Source organism: Trachypithecus francoisi, unplaced genomic scaffold (genome assembly GCF_009764315.1).
Source record: "Trachypithecus francoisi isolate TF-2019V2 unplaced genomic scaffold, Tfra_2.0 Lachesis_group11, whole genome shotgun sequence".
In the NCBI taxonomy this organism is placed as follows: domain Eukaryota; kingdom Metazoa; phylum Chordata; class Mammalia; order Primates; family Cercopithecidae; genus Trachypithecus; species Trachypithecus francoisi.
This window is the reverse complement of record NW_022681456.1, coordinates 8,683,653-8,703,899: the sequence shown is the minus strand read 5'-3', so window position 1 is coordinate 8,703,899 and position 20,247 is coordinate 8,683,653. Positions and strand designations below refer to the sequence as shown.

The 20,247-nt window shown below is 56.2% G+C and overlaps 1 protein-coding gene across 1 annotated transcript in view; it reads right to left on the bottom strand.

The window, feature by feature from the left end:
• The window catches only part of NCOR2 (nuclear receptor corepressor 2), a 166,272-nt gene that overhangs the window by 143,265 nt on the left and 2,760 nt on the right, over positions 1 to 20,247 (bottom strand). The window contains 3 exon segments of the mRNA XM_033220138.1: positions 194 to 373; positions 11,309 to 11,486; positions 14,090 to 14,217. Coding sequence (XP_033076029.1) covers positions 194 to 373; positions 11,309 to 11,486; positions 14,090 to 14,217 — 486 coding nt within the window.

Sequence of the window (20,247 nt, the reverse complement as noted above, 5' to 3'; positions counted from 1 at the left end):
CAGATACACAGTGTTTCCATCATGGCAGAAAGTTCTGCAGATGGTGCTCCTGTCCAATAAATGTAAAGGGCATAAAAACCAGTGAGCACTCAGGAACTTGGGAAGGGCTTGGCACATGTCTGTGACACTGCAGTCACTGCTGCTAGAATGGAGACTCAGAGCCAACACTCCCCGTCCCCCTGCCTGTTCACACCTGCTTCTTCTTCAGCTTAGAGATCTGCTGCTCCACCATGGTGATCTCTCGGTCCACGCGGTCCATGTTCTGGATCAGCTCCTCCTTGGACAGCCGCGGAGGCACCAGCTCCAGCTCAGGGTCAGTGTGCGGGGGGCTGGGGGGAGACACTGGTTCCAGCTTGCCCGTCAGGCTACGGTCCTGTGGCAGAAAAAAAACAGGCATGGGGTCAGCACGGGGGACACCCCCAGTCTGTACAACCCTGTGATGGTTAACACTGTCAACCTGATTGGATTGAAGGAGGCAAAGTATTGATCCTGGGTGTGTCTGTGAGGGTGCTGCCAAAGGAGATGAACATTTAAGTGGGTGGGCTGGGGAAGGCAGACCCACCCTTAATCTGTGTAGGCATCATCTAATCAGTTGCCAGCGAATATAAAACAGACAGAAAAATGTGAAAAGGCAAGACTGGCCTAGCCTCCCAGCCTACATCTTTCTCCCACACTGGATGCTTCCTGCCCTCGAACATCACACTCCAAATTCTTCAGCTTTGGGACTCAGACTGGCTTCCTTGCTCCTCAGCTTACAGATGGCCTATTGTGGAATCGTGTGAGTTAACACTCCTTAATAAACTCCCCTTTGGCCGGGCGCGGTGGCTCAAGCCTGTAATCCCAGCACTTTGGGAGGCCGAGACGGGCGGATCACGAGGTCAGGAGATCGAGACCATCCTGGCTAACACGGTGAAACCCCGTCTCTACTAAAAATACAAAAAAGTAGCCGGGCGAGGTGGCGGGCGCCTGTAGTCCCAGCTACTCAGGAGGCTGAGGCAGGAGAATGGCGTGAACCCGGGAGGCGGAGCTTGCAGTGAGCTGAGATCTGGCCACTGCACTCCAGCCTGGGCGACAGAGCGAGACTCCGTCTCAAAAAAAAAATAAAAATAAAAATAAACTCCCCTTTATGTAATATATGTATATTACATTTGTTCTATTAGTTCTGCCCCTCTAGAGAACCCTGACTAATGTAGTTGCCAACTTTTTGCCTGCTGCCATCCATGTAAGATGTGACTTGCTCCTCCTTGCCCTCTGCCATGATTGTGAGCCCTCCACAGCCACATGGAACTGTGAGTCCAATTAAACCTCTTTCTTTTTTAAAGTGCCCGTCTTGGGTATGTCTTTATCAGCAGCATGAAAACGGACTAATACACACCCCCTCCCCAATACACCCCTAGTTTCCATCCCTGACTCCAGGCCCAGAGTACTGGACATCTGTCAGGACAGTCCTCACCTGTTCAAGGATCCCATCCCCATCCCAGCCATCACCCATTCTCCAAAATTCAGAGTCCCTTACAGCCTTCAAGATGTAGTTCAAATGCTCTTGCTACATGAATGGTTTCCCAGCCTTTCCTCAAGTTGTGAAGTCTTCCGGCTCGCTGTTCCCATAACACACCTCCCTTCTTCCACTTACCCCGTCTGTGTGTTCCCCACCAGCTCAAGGAACCAAGACCCACAGCTTCCATCCTCCCAGGGCCTGGCCTCTGCAGACCTCTGTAAACATTCTCTCATGAAGCTCAGTCCAAACACGCAAGTTCAGAACCATGCAGCCAACACACACATGGCTTTGCAGAAAACATATATTCCCAAACACACGGAAAAGCCACCGGAACGGGCTACAGAGAAGCTAAAAGGAGTTATCTCGGCAGCAGGGCAGAAGAGGGTATTTTTACTTTCTTCTTTTTATTTGCCCGTTTTTTTTCTGATTTTCTTTCACTGAGAGTTACTCTTCATGTAATACAGTTGTTTTTGAAAATGTGTTTAACAACAAAGGAAGCCTGGATTCAGTTATCCATGGATGCCTTCATCCCACCAGCTAAAGTCTGGTGCACCCAGACTGTGCTGGGAACACTCTCAGGATAAGGAGGTTAGAAAAAACAACCCAGGCCTCCCCCGTGCAGCCCTGGGTTCACATCCCAGCCCCCTCTGCCACTCTCCAGTTCCATGACCTCCAGCAGATCATTCAACTGCTTCCTGTCTCAGTTCCTCATCTGTTCAATGGGGAGAACAGTTTGCACCTCCACCTCCCCGGTCCTTGTGAGTCTTGAACGAGTTAATGGCTTTGAGCCTGTCATACTGTAAGCCTCAATAAATGTTGGCTGGGATGGTCCTCCCCTAGCTGGGCTCCAGAACCCAGCCCCCGCCCTGTGCCATCCTTGGGGCCAAGCCGGCAGCTGCTGGCAGACAAGGCCCAGAGCAGAGCCAGGCCACCGCCTCCCCACCCCCACGGCAGCTGCACCCAGAGGACATAGGGTGCATTATTCCCCAGACAACTGCAGCCCGGGGGCCACCAAGTGCCCCCCCAACCTCGGGACTCACAGAGGCTGCGTCATCTTCTGTCCACTCCTGCCATCCTCAGAGCCTCTGTCCTCCCCTCAACCCACAGAGTCCCAGCAAGACCCATAGGGGCCAAGAGTCTTAGAGTCATATTAGGTTTGCCTCCAGCCTCTGTTACCATCTGAGATGTGGAGGCAAGCACAGCAGGGGCCTGGACAACCCGGTGCTCCCTCCACACACACAGACTCCTCGAGGGAAATAGAGAAAAGGGCCCTCATCCCTCAATCGCCCCAATGCGGTCCTTCATGCTCCTCAGGCCACCTCCCCAAGGGCTACCCTAGAAATCACACCTGGGGCTGCTCACGGCTCAGCCCATCCCAGTCCTCTGCACACCCCATGAAGTAGACCCCACAACAGCCCTCCGAGGGGATTGCTGTTCCATCTCCATTACCAGAGGAGGAAACAGAGCCTGGAGGCCACTGGGACTGGATGCTAGAGGCCAGAACTTTCCCATAAAGGGCCAGAGGCCGAGACGGGCGGATCACGAGGTCAGGAGATCGAGACCATCCTGGCTAACACGGTGAAACCCCGTCTCTACTAAAAAAATACAAAAAACTAGCCAGGCAAGGTAGCGGGCGCCTATACTCCCAGCTACTCGGGAGGCTGAGGCAGGAGAATGGCATAAACCCGGGAGGCGGAGCTTGCGGTGAGCTGAGATCCGGCCACTGCACTCCAGCCCGGGTGACAGAGCAAGACTCTATCTCAAAAAAAAAAAAAAAAAAATAGCTCAAGCTTTGAGGGCCACAAGGTCTCTGTCTCATCTACTCACCCCTGCCATTGTATTGCAAAAGCAGCCACAGGCGATGGGGAACAAGTAGGCGTGGCTATGTGCCAATAAAACTTTATTTACAAAAACATGCTGAGGGCCAGATTTGGAGCTTGCTGGAGTTTGCTGGCCTCCTGCTCTAAGCAATTCACAAGTCTTAATCCACGTAACTGTCATAACCACCTTGGGAAGTGGGATTACAGTTCGACGACGTGCCCAAGGCCACTCAGTGTCCTACCTTGGAAGCTGCTTGAAGAGGGAGGCTACAGGGGTTTCCATGTCAGAAATGGCCACACATCTGTTCACCCCACAGAACCATGGGGCTGAGCATAAGCGCCAAAGCAGCACCCCCTCCAGGGTCCCAGAATGCAAGACCTCCAGAAATTCAAGGCAAAAGTGTGTGTGGAAGAAAAACTCCCTAGAAAAAGCCTGTGTGTACGCATGTACCAGTGGGTGCGGGGCCCTCACTGCTCCCCAGCAGGAGGGCAGGCAGGGGCCATGGGCACCTGACCCCACCCACAGCAAACCGTGGACAGCTCATGCGTCTGGCACTCCCGAGCCTTTGCACAGGCTGGCTCTGCTGCCCAGAGTGCCCAACACCCCTTCTGTGCCAACTGACATCAGACCCGTGTCCCCACGCCACCGCCCAGCCCCTCACTGCAGTCCACCTTGGGTGTTTGGCTGGTCTCTCCCTGCAGCCCATGTCATTTCTTGAGGTTCTTAAGACAAAAGGTAGCAGCAAACATGGCACCCAGAACCTGGTCACACTACTGGTGGCAAGAAACATCTCTGCTATCCTATCTCTGCTCTTCTACCTGGACCAAGAAGAGAGATAACAGAGCAAGGACAAGGATGTGGAAGGAAGGGCTCTGGGGGCCAGGCCACCCTAAAACTGTGAGAGAAAACTGCTCATCCAACCTGGGAATAATGCTCCAAAGCAACATTAACAAAAAGAAGGTTTCCATCCCCAGAGCTAACAGGCAGCACCAGGAGTAGAAGCAGCAACTGGCAACCACTAGCAACACTCGGAAAAATTGCTGAAAACTTACTTCCTTTAAACTCTCCATGGATAAAAGCTGTTGTCTTTAATGGGTTCTTCTTTAAGTTCGGGTTTAGCTTTTATTCACAGCAAAATTGCACAAGTAAGTCCATCACCTGATGAACGAATAAATAAAACATGGCATATCCATACAATGCAATGTGAAGGGCCGGACATGGAGGCAGAGGCAGGTGGATCGCTTGTGCCCAGGAGTTCAAGATCAGCCTGGGCAACATAGCAAGACCTCATCTTTATTTAAAAAAAAAAAAAAAAAAGGAATGAAACACTGACCCAGGCTACACTGTGGATGAATCCCAAGAATATGATGCTGAGTGAAAGTGGCCAGACATAAAAGGCTGCAGAGTGTACGATTCCACTTACATGAAACGTCCAGAATAGGCAATCCATAGAGATGGACAGTGACTTACGGTTGACTGGAAAAAGGAGGAGGGGAAAGTGGGGGGTGATATGGTTTGGCCGTGTCCCCTCCCAAATCTCATCTTAAATTGTAGTTCCCATAATTCCCACATGTCGTGGGAGGGACCAAGTGGAGGAATCATGGGGGCAGTTTCCCCCATGCTGTTCTCATGATAGTGAGTGAGTTCTCACAAGATCTGATGGTTTATAAGGGGCTTTCCCCACTTTTGCTCAGCATTTCTTGCTGTGGCCATGTGAAGAAGGATGTGTTTGCTTCCCCTTGCACCGTGACTGTAAGCTTCCTGAGGCCTCTCCAGCCATGCAGAACTGTGAGTCAATTACACCTCTTTCTATTCTAAGTTATCCAGTCTTGGGTATGGCCTTATTAGCAGTGTAAGAACAGACTAATACAGGGAGTGACTGATTAATGAGTATGGGGGTCTCCTTCTGGGGTATGAGAATGTTCTAGAACTAGACAGGTGACAGCTGCACAACACAACACTGTAAATGTCCTACAAGCCAATGAGCTCTTCACTTTAATGTGGTTACTTTTTTGTGAACCGCCCCTCAATTGAAAAAGAAGAGGCAAACCCAGATTGCCAAGAGCGCTTCCCCTGGTGCTGGGTTTCCCAGGGTGGGGGCTGAGGGAGCCTGGCGGTCAGGCCTGCAGGCGCACTCCCGATGACTGTCCACCTTCCCACCCACCCAAACCCGCGGGGAGCAAAACAAACTAATGCACCCCACACAAGTTGCCAGGGAGCAGTGGGTACCTTCTACTCATAAGATGCCCCTGCTGTAAAACTTAAAGCTAGTGTGAAAGAGAAAAGTTTACAGCATAAGTGAAGACACAGAGGCAGAAAAGCCCCTCAGCTCCCCTGTGCCAGCTCCAGGAAAAAGCAGGGCCCAGCTTCACGCACTCCTAGTACACCCCCTACTCCAGCCACAATGACAGGTTCTGGGACAGGCACGGGCCCACTCATGGTGAGGAGAAAAAGCAGTTTGGGGCTAGAAGTGTGGAGAGAAGGAGGGAGAGTTCTCTCTTTTTGCTCGCCTTGAACCTGGGAGAAGGAAGGCCTGGCGTCACCAGCTTCCTTCCTGCTAACACACCAAGACCCTGTAAAAGATGGCAGAGCCAAGGGATGAAAAGAGACAGGGTCCTGAGGACATCATGTCACCTAGATAGAGCTGTACCTGAAGCTAACCAATGCTGGACTTCAGTTATGTGAGCCAAAATTCATGTTTAAATTTGATAGGGGCCGTCTGTCCCCCTTAGGAATATTCAGAGATAGTAAGTACTATTTGTGACAATTCTAAAGTCCCCAAAACAAAGTTCGGTGAATTCCCAAGGAAGTCTCTGATGCCACAGAACTCCAGAAGCTGAAGAGCAGAGAAGAATCAGAAAACAGGAACACAGTGGGGCAGAGGAGGCACACACAGAAAAAATCCCATCAAATTCCTGCCTCAGGCGCCCAGCTGAATTCCACACAGCAGATGCAGAAAACCTCTGAACGCGCTCTCCCAGGCATGTTCCCTTGCTCAGACTTTCCAAATCTCTTCACAGCCTGGAGCAATTACTGTGGCTAGGCTGGCCAGGCCCCAGCACCAAGCCCGTCACACCCCCACCTTGTGGTCTAAGCAGAGAGGAGAGAGAGACAGACACAGAGACGAAGACAAACACACAGATCGAGAAACAAAAATGGACATAAAGACAGAGAGAAACAGAGACAGAAAGACAGAGACATGGTGACAGAGAGACACAAAGAGAAAGAGAGATAGAGGGACACAAAGAGAAAGCGATGGAGAGGCAGAGACACAAACAGAGACAGACACAGAGACTAAGAGATCCCAGGGGGCACACCGCAGGCAGAAGGATTCCTGACAAGAAGAGGGAAAGCCACGCAGGCAGAAAGAACCACAGAGCAATGGTAAGGGATGGAGAGACCCTCTGGAACCCATAGGCCAGAGGGCGCGGACGTGCTGGAGAGCGGCGCAGGCAGCAGACTCACCCCTCGGGCCTGCTCTCTGCAGAGACAGAACTCACACCCATGGGACAACAGCCCATGCAGGGGTTGGTCACCCTCCAAGGCTGGGCCCTGAGCTGCCTGCACACAAACACATGCACACACGTACACACGCACACACATGCACACACACGCACACATGCACACACACACACGCACACATACACACGCACAAACGCATGCACACACGCATGCGCACATGCACACACGCGCACATGCACACACATATACACACGCAAACACGCACACGCGCATACACAGGCACACACACGCACATGCATGCACACAAAGACGCACACACACGCACACACACACACCCACACACGTGCAATGCACACACATGCAAACACGCACACATGCGCACACACGCACACACATACAAATGTGCACCCACACACGCACATGCACACATACGCACACACACACGCATGCAAACACATACACACACATACACAGGCACACACACGCACACACACATGCACGCACAAACACCCGCACACACGCGTGCACGGACACAAACACACACGTACACGCGCACACACACACACCCTCGCCTGCTATCCATCCAGGCTCGACTTCAGGGGAGTTGTTCAAATGGAAACATCTCTCCCAGGCGGCTGAGCCAAAATTCTCTCCTGCCTCCTATAGCAACAACAACAACAAAAAGAGGGGAAAGCAGATTCCAGTGCTAATGGGGGGTGCCAGGTAGAGGGAGGAGGCACCCCACCAGGGAGACCAGAGGGGACCCAGAGCAGCGGGTCAACCTGGAGGCAGGCGTGGGGTGCATTCCCAGCTGCCTGGGCCTGAATCCCGTTCCCCGCGTCCAGCTCGCTCAGCCTGGGGCCATCTACAAAAGGGACGTCATAGACCCAGCCTCCTCAGGCTGGAAGAGAGCAGGGTATGACACTGGTTGGGCATGGCTTGGCACCTGGCAGGCAGTCGGCACTCACTTAATGGCACCCGTTGTCACTGTCAGCATTCTTACCACTGTGTGAATGCCTCCTGATAAAGGAGGTGCCTCACCCTATGAGTCCACCATTCAATCCCATCCGGCCGCATCAGGCAGAGAAGGGGACCCTGCAGGCCTGAGTGGCCACTTCCCTCCCCGGGGCTGGCTCCCCGTCCCCACCGCCCACCCCGACTCCTGCTGCAGGAGGAGGATCGCCTTTGCCCTGAGGCTGCTAAGGAGCTTATGGTGCCCCAGGGCTGTGCAAGGAGGGGCCTGTGCAGGCTGGGCACCAGGCTGCAACAAGGATGAGGACGCCACCTGGCCACAGTCCCCACCCCGGCCTGGGCAGTCAGACACAGTTGGGCGGCTGAGTGACCCTGGGGGACAGAAGCCTCTGGGGACACTGCCTGCGATTCCTCCACCAGCCCTGCCGTCGGCATCCTCTGTGGAAGCTGGAGAGAGAACAAGCCTCCAGCCCGGTATGTCCTGAGCTTTACTGAAACCACAGCAAACTCCCACAGCAGCAAACCACAGGTGCTTAATCTGTGCACATCCTCACCACTGCAACCGTCTAGGTTCCACTTTCTGTTTCAAAGAGGAGTGAAAACAAAGGGCTGTCTAGGGCACTGGAGGCGTGGCAGGCCTCAGGCTGGACACACATGTGGGAGGTGTCGCTCTCCAGCCAAGAAATGGCCACAGGCCAAGAACCCCCAGGCAAACTTGTCCGGCTGTGACTTGTGAGTTCTTGCCAGGGCTGACTAGGCTCACAGCACCCTGGACTCCAGGCGAGTGGGAGAAGCAGGGGGAGCAGATGGGGGTAGGGGGTGGGGAAGCAAGGGGATGGTTGGGGGGGGGAGGTGAGTGGATGGGGGAGGGGCAAGGCCACTGGTGGGAGATGATGGCAGGCAGAACCAATGGGTGAGGGGTGGCTGGGAGGTGAGGGGGAGGGACAAGTAATGAAGGCAAGGACAGATGGCCGCAGGCAGACAGGCTGGGTGGCACTGGGTGGCGGCTGGGAGTACTCTGTGGTAGGGAGGGAGCCCCAGGGGATGAGCAGGGAGAGATGGCAGGAGCCCAGGAAGCAGGGGGTAAAGGGGAGTGAGCAGGACAGGGGGGCTGTTTGGGTGGAAAGAAAGGGAGGGAGGAAGAAGGAGAGAGGGAGGTATAGGAGAGAAGGAAGGGGAGGAGGGGCAGGAAGGATGTGCTGGAAGGGTTGGGCCTCAGGGCACGGATGCTGGCTGGTGTCCCCAATGGGGTAGTGCCCGAGAGAGGGGAACTGGCATCCACACCAGTCCCAAGCCCAGACCCAAGTGCAGGGGTCCCGAGCCCCAGGCCACAGAGATCCCCTTCAAGGTTGGCAGGGACCCCGTGGCTGAATCTCACACCCCGGGAGGATGTGGTGGGGCTGCAGCCTCGGCCATGAGCGGCCTCAGGAGTCCCCACAGGACTGGCCACAGGTCTCCCCTGCCGTGCAGGCCCTGGAGGGCAGCCAGGACTGGAAGGAACAAGGAAAGAGGAATGTGCCTGGGGGAGAGCGCTCCTGCCAAGGACACAGCCGGTGCAAAGGTCCCCAGGTGGGAATGTGCCTGTCGTGTTTGAGGAACTCCAGGGTGGCTTGGGAGGCTGTACTGAGTGGTTGAGAGGACTGGTGCAGGGAGATGAGGTCTGGGAGGTGATGGTGCTGGATCATGCCGGATCTGCAGCCCATGGCAAGGATTTTGGCTTTTTACTGCTTGAGACAGGAGCCACGGATGGTTTGGAGCACAGGAGGGACACAGAGGGACGTAGGCGTCTGCCTTTATAAGAGCCCTCTGGCTGCTGCTTGGAGGATACACTGAAGGAGGCAGAGGGAAGCAGGAGCAGGGAGACCCAGAAGGAGGCTACTGCAAAGTTCCCAGAGAGCAACAATGAGCTCAGGCCGGGGGTGGTCTCAGGCGTGGGCAGAAGGCTGGAATTGGGATATTTTAGAGCAGAGAATGGACTGGAAGTACGCAGGAGAGCAGGGAGGTGGCCAGGGTGGAGTCCCTGAGTGCCAACAAGGACACAGCTGCATCCACCGGGGGAGGTTCCTGAGCAGGCTCTCAGGCGCATGTGGTCTGTTGGCTAGGAGTTCATTAACTGATCTTCACTTTCCCACAACAACTTGGTGAGGCAGGGGTTGCCCCAGTGGCAGGGAGGCCAAGCCAACCAACAACGACACAGACACCCCAGCTCCTCCCTCCCCTGGCCCCAGAGGAAGCCCTGTGGGTACCTGGCAGGTGTGCAGGTGTCGCAGCCACAGCCACTCAGAGCAGGAGGGGAAGCCCTGCCATCCCAGCCCCAGGACGGCCCCCCCACCACCTGCCAGCCCAAGCCCACCCCAGGGATATCCCAGGGTCCACGCAGGTATCCTCTCTCCCCAAGAGAAGGCCGAGTCTGGCCCAGGTGGCCTGGCCCTGCAGCCAGACCACCACCCATGCCGGCTCATGGGTGCCAAGTAGTCCCCACGCATGGGGCCCACAGCCGAGCCCTCCACCCAGATGACAAGGTGACATCCTGCACACAAGGTCCCAGATCAGTGAGGAAGAAACAGGGCTCAGAGAGGTGCAAAGGTTACACAATTGTGGAGGTGGGGGTGGTGGAAATCACACTGGGTCACCTGAGAGCAGACGGACGGAGGGCCCTGGGATAGGTGAGCGCCCAGGTGAGGCCTGGGGCCACCTGCAATGCCAGGCAGCCTCCCCATGGAGATTAGATGAGCCTAAAGTTGTCTGGCTCCCCCTGCCCAAACTGCATCCACCGTCCCTCAGGCCTGGGTGGCTGCAGACTCAACCCAAGCCAGCCCGGTGCCACATGGTGCCCCAAGGAGCGGCTGGACTGGGCAGTGGAAGGAGGCTTTGTCACTCTAGGTGTCCAGACCATGTCCTAACCAAGCACCGCCCCTTTAGTGCTGAGCCAACTCTGTCCCAGGTCACTTCGGGGGACTCTGGAGTCTCACCTCCCTGCCCCTTAAGAATCCAGAAGCCCCAGGCGACTGGCAGAGCCCTGAGCTGTCCACCTCAGAGGCCTGTGTTCAGGGCCCAGGGGCTACCTGCTGTGCAGGGCTCAAGGCAGGGGTCACTAAGCCCTCTGTTCCAAGCAATCATGGAACCAAACAACCCGCCCTCGAGGAAGCTCTCAGAATGTGCTGAAAGCTGGCCACCGACCACAGGACCATCCTGACCCCCACCAGATGGCAGCTCTCTGCTTCACGGCACCCCAGACCCTCCCCTCCCAGCTTTCCCCTCCCTCACGCCAGCTGCCTCATGACCACAAGCCTGTTCCTGTCCCAGGGCCTTTGCACTTGCTGCTCCGCCCACCTGGAACACCTTCCTTCCCCACTTCTTCCCACACTCTGGCACCTCCAGAGAGACCCAGCACCTGCCCTCCTCCTGCCACCCAGCTCCATGCACCCGGTGCTTGGCCCACCTCCAAGCCTTTGCCCGAGCTGCCCCCTCCCTGCACACCTACCCGCCACTTCCCACCCAACCCAACCAGCAGAACCTCAAGGGGCAGACGAGCGCCCAGCTGCCCAGGTTTACCTTGGTGAGGTCTTCGGATCCCGCAGGCTGGCCAGCGGCCAGCAGGGGTGACGGTCGCAGCAGGGGGTCGGGCAGCAGCTCTAGCCGAGGGCGCTTGCTTTCAATGAACTCCATCTCCGACTTCCCCAGCTCGGGCAGGTACGAGTGGGACTCTGGCCGCAGGTGGAGCTCCTGGGACCTGCGCGGGGAAGAGCATCGGCGTCACACAGGAGATTGCAGCTGAGAACTCTCGAGGCCCCGACTGCCCTCTGCGCCGCGCACCTACTGCGTGCCGTGCTCTGTATGATCCTGCCAGGAAGATGCTCACAGGAGCCCACCTCCCACGGTCCCACCGCGGGGCAGGACTCCAATGCAGCGCTGCCTTCCTTCAGGTCCACATTCACCAAAGACGTTTACAGGGAGGGAGTGCGCTACAGTGGCACTGGAACGCCCCAGAGTGACTGCCCCTCCCTCGCCACTCGGGGTGGTCCGTGGACCAGCCCACCGTCCCCACCTGGGGCTGGTTACAAATGCAGAATCTCCAGTACTACCTGAAGCCTACCGAGTCAGACTCCGCATTTTAACAGATTGCCTGGTGGTTCACAGACACAGTTCATTCAGGAAACACTGTGAGCCTAACGCAGATAACAGCACCCGTGATGCCATTTCCCTCTCACCCACGCAGGGCAGACATCGCTGGCCGATCGCAGAACTCCTGCTGCTGAACCTGGCCTAACCATCTTCTCAACTCAGCCCAGCAGCCCAGTACAGAGACCGGAGCTGCCCAGCATCCCCAGCGACTGGCTCTCCTGAATGCTCCTCCACAGTGTGCCTAGAGAGGGCATGGCCTTGCCTAATTAAGCACACCCCACAGAGCTGGGACTCCTGGCCTCCACCTCTCAGGCTCCAGCCATCACCCACCAGAAAGAGCCTGAACGTGGCCCTTGCTGAAATGCTTTTCCCAGAGGCTGAGCAGGGAATCCACAGCCGTTCCCCTCCTGCACAAGCCCTGTCTGGCCTGGCCCTCGCTGTCCCCTGACTGCACTCCTGCCCCAGGGCCTTTGCATCTGCTGGACTCTGCCTGGAGCATTGAGACCTCAGGCCCTCCACCTGAGCTCCCCTCCCCTTCACATCTTGGTGCAGATGGTGCCTCCTGGCCCGGGCCAGACCACACCACACCCGCCTGTCTGCTCTCTCTCCACTGCCCTCCCCACGTGCTTGGTGGCCACAGGTGTTTCCTGGCCACCTCCCTCACCCTAGAATGAACGCAGGGTGGTCTTGCTCATGGCTGTCCCCAGGTACTGGCGCACAGTAGGCGTTCAATCAGTGCTGTAGACTGACTAAACTCTGCCCACTGTAGCATAGGCTGGGGCCATGTTGCTGGCCCCACCCGGTGGGGCGAGGTAACCACCCCTCTAGGCTCACCTCCCTGGAGGGCCCTCAAGTCCTTGTCCCTCCAAAGGTGGGCCCCAAGACATCCCCCTCTTCAAGGCCCAGAACCTAGGGTTTCACCATTACACGGTGCTTGGCAGGAAGCGCATGGTGTTTTCACTTAAACATGACAGCAGCACTGCAGTGGCTCGAATAACGTCCTCCCAAAATCCATGGCCACTGGAACCTCAAAATAAGACCTTCTTTGGACCTAGAGTCATTGCAGACGGAATTAAGCTAACAGGAGGCCATCCTGGATTAGGATGACTGGGGTCCTTGCAACACGACAAGAGAACACAGAGACAGACGAGGAAATGGCCACGTGAGGGAGAGGCAGAGGCAGAGGCAGAGATTGGAGCGACGCAGCCACAGACGAGGAATGCCTGTAGCCCCCAGAAGCTGGAGGAGACAGAAAAGCGTCCTCCCCTCAAGCCTTCCGAGGGGGCGCGGTCCTGCGGACGCCCTGACTTCAGATCCCAGGAATGCACTGATGTGGCTTGAAGCTACCCAGTTTGTGGCACGTTGTGATGGCAGCCCCAGGAAACCAATCCAGGCACAGAAGGCACACTGCCTCGGCCTCCCCTCCTCCTCCCACTTGAGTTCACCAGTCCCGCCTGCTCTGGGGCCCTGAGACACCTCCATGGTATCATGAAGGGTTGGGGCCTGGTGCCTCGACTTCTAGTCCTGGCTGAGTAAACAAGGGCCCATCCCTCAAACTCGCAGCCTCAGCTTCTCCATCTGAGAAATAGGCACAATTCCCCACACTTCGGCCGTCTCTAGCAGAAGCTCCTGGAGAAGGTGGGAGAAAGAACATGGCCTGACAATCCCAAATAAATGTATGGAGAGCTGGCTCTGGCCCAGCCCTGGCCCTCCCCTTGCTATAGTCCCCCCAGCTCCCCACCCCACCTCCCTCCCATGCCCCACCTCACCTGTTCATGCCCCTCCCACCTGGATCAAGGAAAGTAAGGCTGGCCCGGCACAGGCACACACCAGGGGGCGTCCTCTGCCAGCTGGAGAAGAAGGAGGAATGGGAGGGGAGGGCAAGGTCCCCAGGGGCACCAGGTGTGGACTCGAATCTTCCCACAGCAGCCCAGCCCTGCTGCAGCCCAGCTTGGAGGTCCCCACTGCTGCCCAAACCCACAGAGACCACTGAAGTTCCATGCTGGAAGTCTGAGGGCCACGTGGCTCTTCCCTGCTCGTCCTCATCCTCACCCCAAGTCACGGCCACACCTGGTCAAGGGTGAACACACGGCCCGACACCCCCTCATTTCACAGGACCCTGTGTGCTCCTACTCCACCACGGGCCTCTGCTTCTCCATCTGAGAAGGGGCTCCCACGCCCTGGACAAGGAGGCAGCAACTCTCTCCTCACCGTTCATTCCCGGGCTGGAACTCGGACAGCAGGGAGGGCCTCCGCCGCTGGGGCTGGATGATGGAGCCAGGTGACAGGTGGGAGGCATAGTCGCGGGAGTGGTGCTGGTACTCCAGGAGCCCGACGTCCTGCAGGAGGGGACAGAGGAGCAGTGAGCGCAGGCGGGCACGGGCACGGTGGGGCACGGCAGGCAAGGCCGTGGACTCCCTGCTTAGGCTCGCTCCTGCCCTAGGCAGATAAGCCCAAGTCCTGCAGGGAACTTCAGGGACCATCTGGCCAGAGGCTACCCCTGGGGCCGAACGCCAAGGAGAAGAAGGAACACAGACGGCTGAACGGCCCTGGGCTGCGTCCTTCCCACACAGCCTCCCACAGTCCCACGATCACGCCCACCTTCCAGGTGAGACCACCAAGTCTGGGAGGGCTGATGGGGCTGTCTGAGGCCAGAGGCTAGTACAGGCCTGGAACCATCCTAACCACGGTGTCTGTCTGCCAGCCACGTTGGCGCTGACTGCGGGAAGACAGAGTAGAGGAAGCTGTCTTCACTTTTCTACCCTCCCACCCCATCCTACCCCTGCCAGGCAATGGGTCCCTCCAGCCTGAGGAGATGCAGCTTGGAAATGCGGGCCTGGGAAGACAGGACTGAAGGTGCATACGGGGCAGCATTATTTGTAAAAACAGAAACGCATTTGCAGCAACAACTGGGAAAAGGCCCAACCTAGATGCCCAGCTCTTGGCAGGGTGGGTAAGTGATGCCCACGTGAGGGAACGAGGCTCAGGCCTCACTCGCCAGGAGAAGGATGGATGGTGGCAAGTGATGGCAACAAACAGCCGATGGCCAGCGAGGCCCAAAGACGAGGTTTCAGAACGAAGCACCCCCTGACCCCAAGTCTGCCCTGCAAAAGAGAAACTCCCGCAGGTAAGGCTCGTATCACAGCCAGAAGGGTAAGCCTTAGGCAAACCCTCCTCCTTTAATAACACGCTGCCGGCCCATTGACAAAGACTCTCCTTGCCCATACCTGAGTCAAGCTCCTCTAACCCATCCTCTCTCCACAGGGCCTCGACCTCGACCTTGGCCTTGCGGGGCTCTGCCCAGCTGCAGGAATCCTGGTAAGTCAGTCTAGAGGAACCCCCCACCCTCAAGCGCTCCTCTTAGTAATTTTCCATCCACTGACCCCTTCCTCCGCCCTGCGGCTAGGCTATGAGGCCCCAGCTGCCTTGGCCGAATTTGGAGCTGAGCCCGGTCTCTCTCCCTTATTGTGACAGTCTGGACACTGACAGCACAATTGTCCTGTATAGCCTTCCTGCTTAACAAGTATACAAATACTTTTTTCTTTAACACATTATCCATTATCATAGGGGAGAAAACTCAATATCAACAAATTAAACGTATACCGATTGCCAAGTCCACCCAGATTTGAGAACATTAAACTGTGTTTAAAAAAAAAAAAAAAGACAGTAACAAGTCTCTCAAACTAAACAAGGCAGGCTTCACTTATGCACCAAACCCAATAGATTAGTTCTGTCTGCCTGGAACACTCAGTTTTGCTGTTTGCGGTAATCAGTTAGTGATGTCTGACATAGGTGAGGCTTCAGAGAGAGGGATTGCAGGTGACTTCATTTCTTCTTGGCACCTTTCTTTAATTTTCCTGATTTTCCATAAAAATCTAGTCATTCTTTTGTTGTCTGGCTTTTTCAACAAGGCAGTTATTTTTGCAAAGAGAATCAGACACAATGCCAGGTAGATGCGTTGATAACGTATCTGTTGCAGACCCAACAAAATCAGCACGTAAGAGCCCGGGAGCCCAGAGGCCAGGAAGGATGAGCAAGTGGAACCCATGGGGACCCTGGCAGCCTCAGAAGCTGGAAAAGTTGGGGAAAGGACCTCCCTGGACAGTCCAATGTAGATACCAAAAGCTGCAAGGCCTCCAACAGAAGGTATGTCTTTGGCCCTGTTATTTGAACCCTCTGGGCCTCAGTTTCTCCTCTTTGAAATGGGTGCCCAGCCCAGATTAAAGGAGGCCGGCACCTCCTACACTCATCTTCTTCACCTCTCTGAGGGATTCCCCCAAGGCTGAGAGCAGCCTCCAGAAGGCAGAAAAGGCACGAGCCTCCTCCTACATCCCGCAGTGTCTAGCACAAGACTCCAGGTGCTCTCAGTGGGAGGAGAAGGGAGAAGACGGGGCTGGAGGGAGGGAGTGGAGGAGGCCACTGGGCTGACGATGACGCAGCTGCCAGGCCAAGACCTTGCCACACACACAGAGGTGTGAGAAGAAAGCAGCAGGCCTCGCAGTCTGCCAGGAGGATCCTCTCCGCCCAGCTTTCCCGTACCAAGGCCAAGTGGGCAGAGAGGCAGGGCAGATGGTCCAGTCCCTCGGAAGAGGGCCTTGGCCAGATAGTGCTCACAGCAGCCAACCACGGTGGAGGAGGCCCAAAGCGGGGGCTGGGGAGGCTTCTGCATGAACCCTTTGGCCTTAGTTTCCCAATTTAGGAGATCCTCCCACGAGCATCTTGGGGGCCATTTCTGCCCAAAATCTGTGGGCATTTTGTTACTGGACCCTAAACCCTGGGAGACACTCGCTCCACACTGGGCCCCACCACGAGGCTCGAAGCAGATCACCAGGGTTGAGCCCAGGGACTCCCCCGACAAGAGTGCCTGGAGGCTCTAGGGGAAGGCAAGAATCAGGGAGGCCCCACCAGAGAAACTGACCCAAGGTGGGGCCTAAGGGGTCCCATGAGCTGGAATACGCCCAGGCTGGAAACCACCTCACCATGTCTCCGAGCAGGAGAGCTCCCCACGTGACAACATTAATCATAAAAAACAACAATAATACCCCACAGTAATAAATTGCCTGTGCGCACCTGCAGCTAAATGTTTGAAATATATTAATTTCATCCCTATAGCAGCCCTGTGAGGTGGATATTACAAGTAGCCCAACACAAAGAACAGAAAACAGAGGCACAGAGAGGGTAAGTGGCTTGTCCACGCCACACAGCAAGAAGGGGGTACGTTCTGAGATGCAAGGCAAAGGCTGAGCTGGCTTTCTGAGGAGGGACAAGAGGGGATGGTCCCCAGGCTCTTAACCCGTCCCCGTACGACAGCAGCAAATCTGACTTGGAGAGAGGGAGACTGACCCAGCTGCTCAGAAAGGGAGGCAGGAAAACCCGTTCAGGTGATGCCCCCTGGCCTCAGAGGGCTTCTCCCTGACCATGGCACCTCTGAAGCTTGAAATCAGGGCCAGCAATAAATTACACCCTTAAAACTCCTGGGGAAGGTGAGAGGCCACCAGAAAAAGCTGTTCACCCAGGAGGGAATCCCAGCTGGTGCCTTCTTGGCTGGGTCCCAAGGGTGGGGAGGAGTTGCTGGGGGCAAAGAAAGAGGAGAAAGGGGCTAGATTCACAGGAAATGTTTGAGCATGGGCTGGGAGAAGTTCCTTTGCGGGAAAGGAGTGCCCCTCTCTGGCCCCTGGATAAGGCTCTCTCTGGCCCCTGGATAGGGCTCCTTACTCCAGAAGATGTCAAGGGAATGCCTGGGACTGCACACTGAAAGCAAAGGAAGAATTCAGCCCGTTCCTAGACCCTGGATTCATGGGAAAGCAAAGGAAGAATTCAGCCCGTTCCTAGACCCTGGATTCATGGGAAAGCAAAGGAAGAATTCAGCCCGTTCCTAGACCCTGGATTCATGGGAAAGCAAAGGAAGAATTCAGCCCGTTCCTAGACCCTGGCTGCATTCATGGGTCTCTCCCGGAATGATGGTGGCTGCAGTCAAGAGAGCTCCCAACTTAGGACCTTTGCACATGCTGTTCCTGCTACCTGGAACATTTCTCAGCCAGATTCCCACATGCCTGGCCCTCTCCCATCCTCCAGGTTCAGCTCCAAAAGCAGCTTCTCAGTGAGGCTCCTCCCCAACCCTCTACTTAAATCTGGGCTCCCCCAACCTCAGCCCTTCCCCTCGTCTCCTTCCCAACTTGCCATTCCCCACAAGGAGGTCAGCTCCCTGAGACAGGGATGCTTACCTGTTCTGTTCACAGCTGCACTGCAAGGGCCTGGAAGAGGATGGGCCCAAGACACCTGATAAGTATTTGCCGGATGGATGGATGGATGGATGGATGGATGGATGGATGGATGGATCTCCCAGCATGGGAGCTCCCAATGAATGAACGAATGAATGAATGAATGAATGAATCTCCCCCAGCATGGGAGCTCCCACCAGCCTCTCTTTTGAGGGCCAAATCATCCCTCCACAGCCTCTTAAAAGCCATCACCAAGCAGCAGGAACTGAGCTGCAAGAGGGGCCATGAAGCTAATGGAGGACCCCCCAGGGCACTCAGGACACTGCAAAGCCTCCCGCAGTCTAGCCTCTCCCAGGGATCCCCACGTGCCCACCTGTCCCAGCCTGGCCCAGGCAGTCTCCAGGGTCTGGGAGCCTTGGCCCAGGGCAGTACTACTCCACCAAAGGTCTGCAACATTGCCGACCACAACAAGGTGGGCACAGAACATGACAGCATGCAGACCCTGGGGTCGGTGCAACCCTGGCATCCAAGGGCACAACCAACTCTGACCCTGCCGGACCAGGCCTGCATCTGTGCAATGGGATCCCGTATCGATTTGTGACAAACTGGAAATGAAACAGACCGGTCCTTCCTATAGGGAGTCTGACAAGTGCTAATCTAGGCCAAGAGTCAGCACACTAGGGCGCAAGGCCAAGGCAGGCCTGGCCAGCGGCGTCCAGTGTCACAGGCGCAGGCCACGCCCACTCCCTTACGCCCTGGCTGAGCTGCTTTCACACCGTACTGGCCGAGAAGGGCAGCTGCATGGCCTGCAAAGCCTGAAATATTTACAGAGAAGGTGTGCTCACTCCTGCCCTAGGGGCAAAGCCCAGAGTGTACCCTGGGGGCAAGACAGAAAAGGCTACTAAAGGCGATGTTGTAAGAATAGCATCGTCATCATTACCTTATTGATTATATCACATGTCTGCTTACTCTGTCCAGACCCTGTGCGAAGGGCTCTGCACCTATCAACTAACTGGATTCTCACAATCTTAAAACTATCCTTGCTCAACTGATGGGGAAACTGAGGCATGGGACAGTAAGGCCACTTGCCCCCGGTTTCACAGCTAGGACATCACTAGGGCAGGACGTGGCTCCAGAACCGGTGCTATGAACCAGTCTTCAATACTACGGCATAGAGAGGTTAAGTAACTTGCCCAAGGCCACACAGCAGAAAAGGGTCACGCTGGCATTCAGACTCTGGGTCCCTGCTTTTAACTGCATTCGTTTAGCCCAAGGTCTGGAAGAGCTCAGGAGCGCCCGGGGTCCCAGAGGACTTGAAGAAGAAGGCAGAATGGAATTGGACCACAGAAAGCCCGCAAGGAAAGGAGGCCGGGAGAGGAGGATGCGTTGATCTCCGGGAAAACAAAAGCTGCAAGCGTTTTGTTACTGGACCCTCAACCCTGGAGACCCTCACTTCCCGAGGACCCTCAGGCAGAGACATAGGGTCCTGCTAACTGTCACGGAGAGAAGTTGGAGCCCTGAGGATGGAGAGAATAGGGCACGGAGGGATGTGGCAGATGGGAAGCGGGAGGGCAGGGATGATGCATATAGAAGCCTGGAGCATGGCTGAGGCTGAGTCAGGGAACCTGGGAGCTTTCCATGGTCTCAGGGTCCAGGCCTCTGTCTGCACCCCCTAAGTGAAGCCTCCCATTTGCGCTGGGAATCACTCACCAGCAGCCCGCAGATGACGCCAGGGCAGAGCACGGGCAGAGGCAGCGGCTTACACGGCCCGCACCATTCCACCACTGGCTCGGCATCCAGGGTCCTGTGGTTCCCCAGGGGGAAGACGCCCTGCTTGGGTCTCCTGCCACCCCTCCAGGAGGAAAGAGATGACTACCCCGCGCTTGCTGCACACGGACATTGCCACCGATGCGCAGACCCACCAGGACACCGGTACTGCAGGTGGGGAAACTGAGGCCATCCCACATGGCTGTGGGCGGGCCAATGCCACTCAGCAAGCTGGACACGGAGAGGGAGTCGAAGCCACACTGAGGTCTCACAGGCTCCAGGGAAGGCCTGCCATCAAAGCAGCCCCGTGCCCAAAGCACCAGGAAGAGGACTCTCCAGACAGGAGGGGCTGTTCCAGAAGGCAGGCCTGTCGGGAGTATG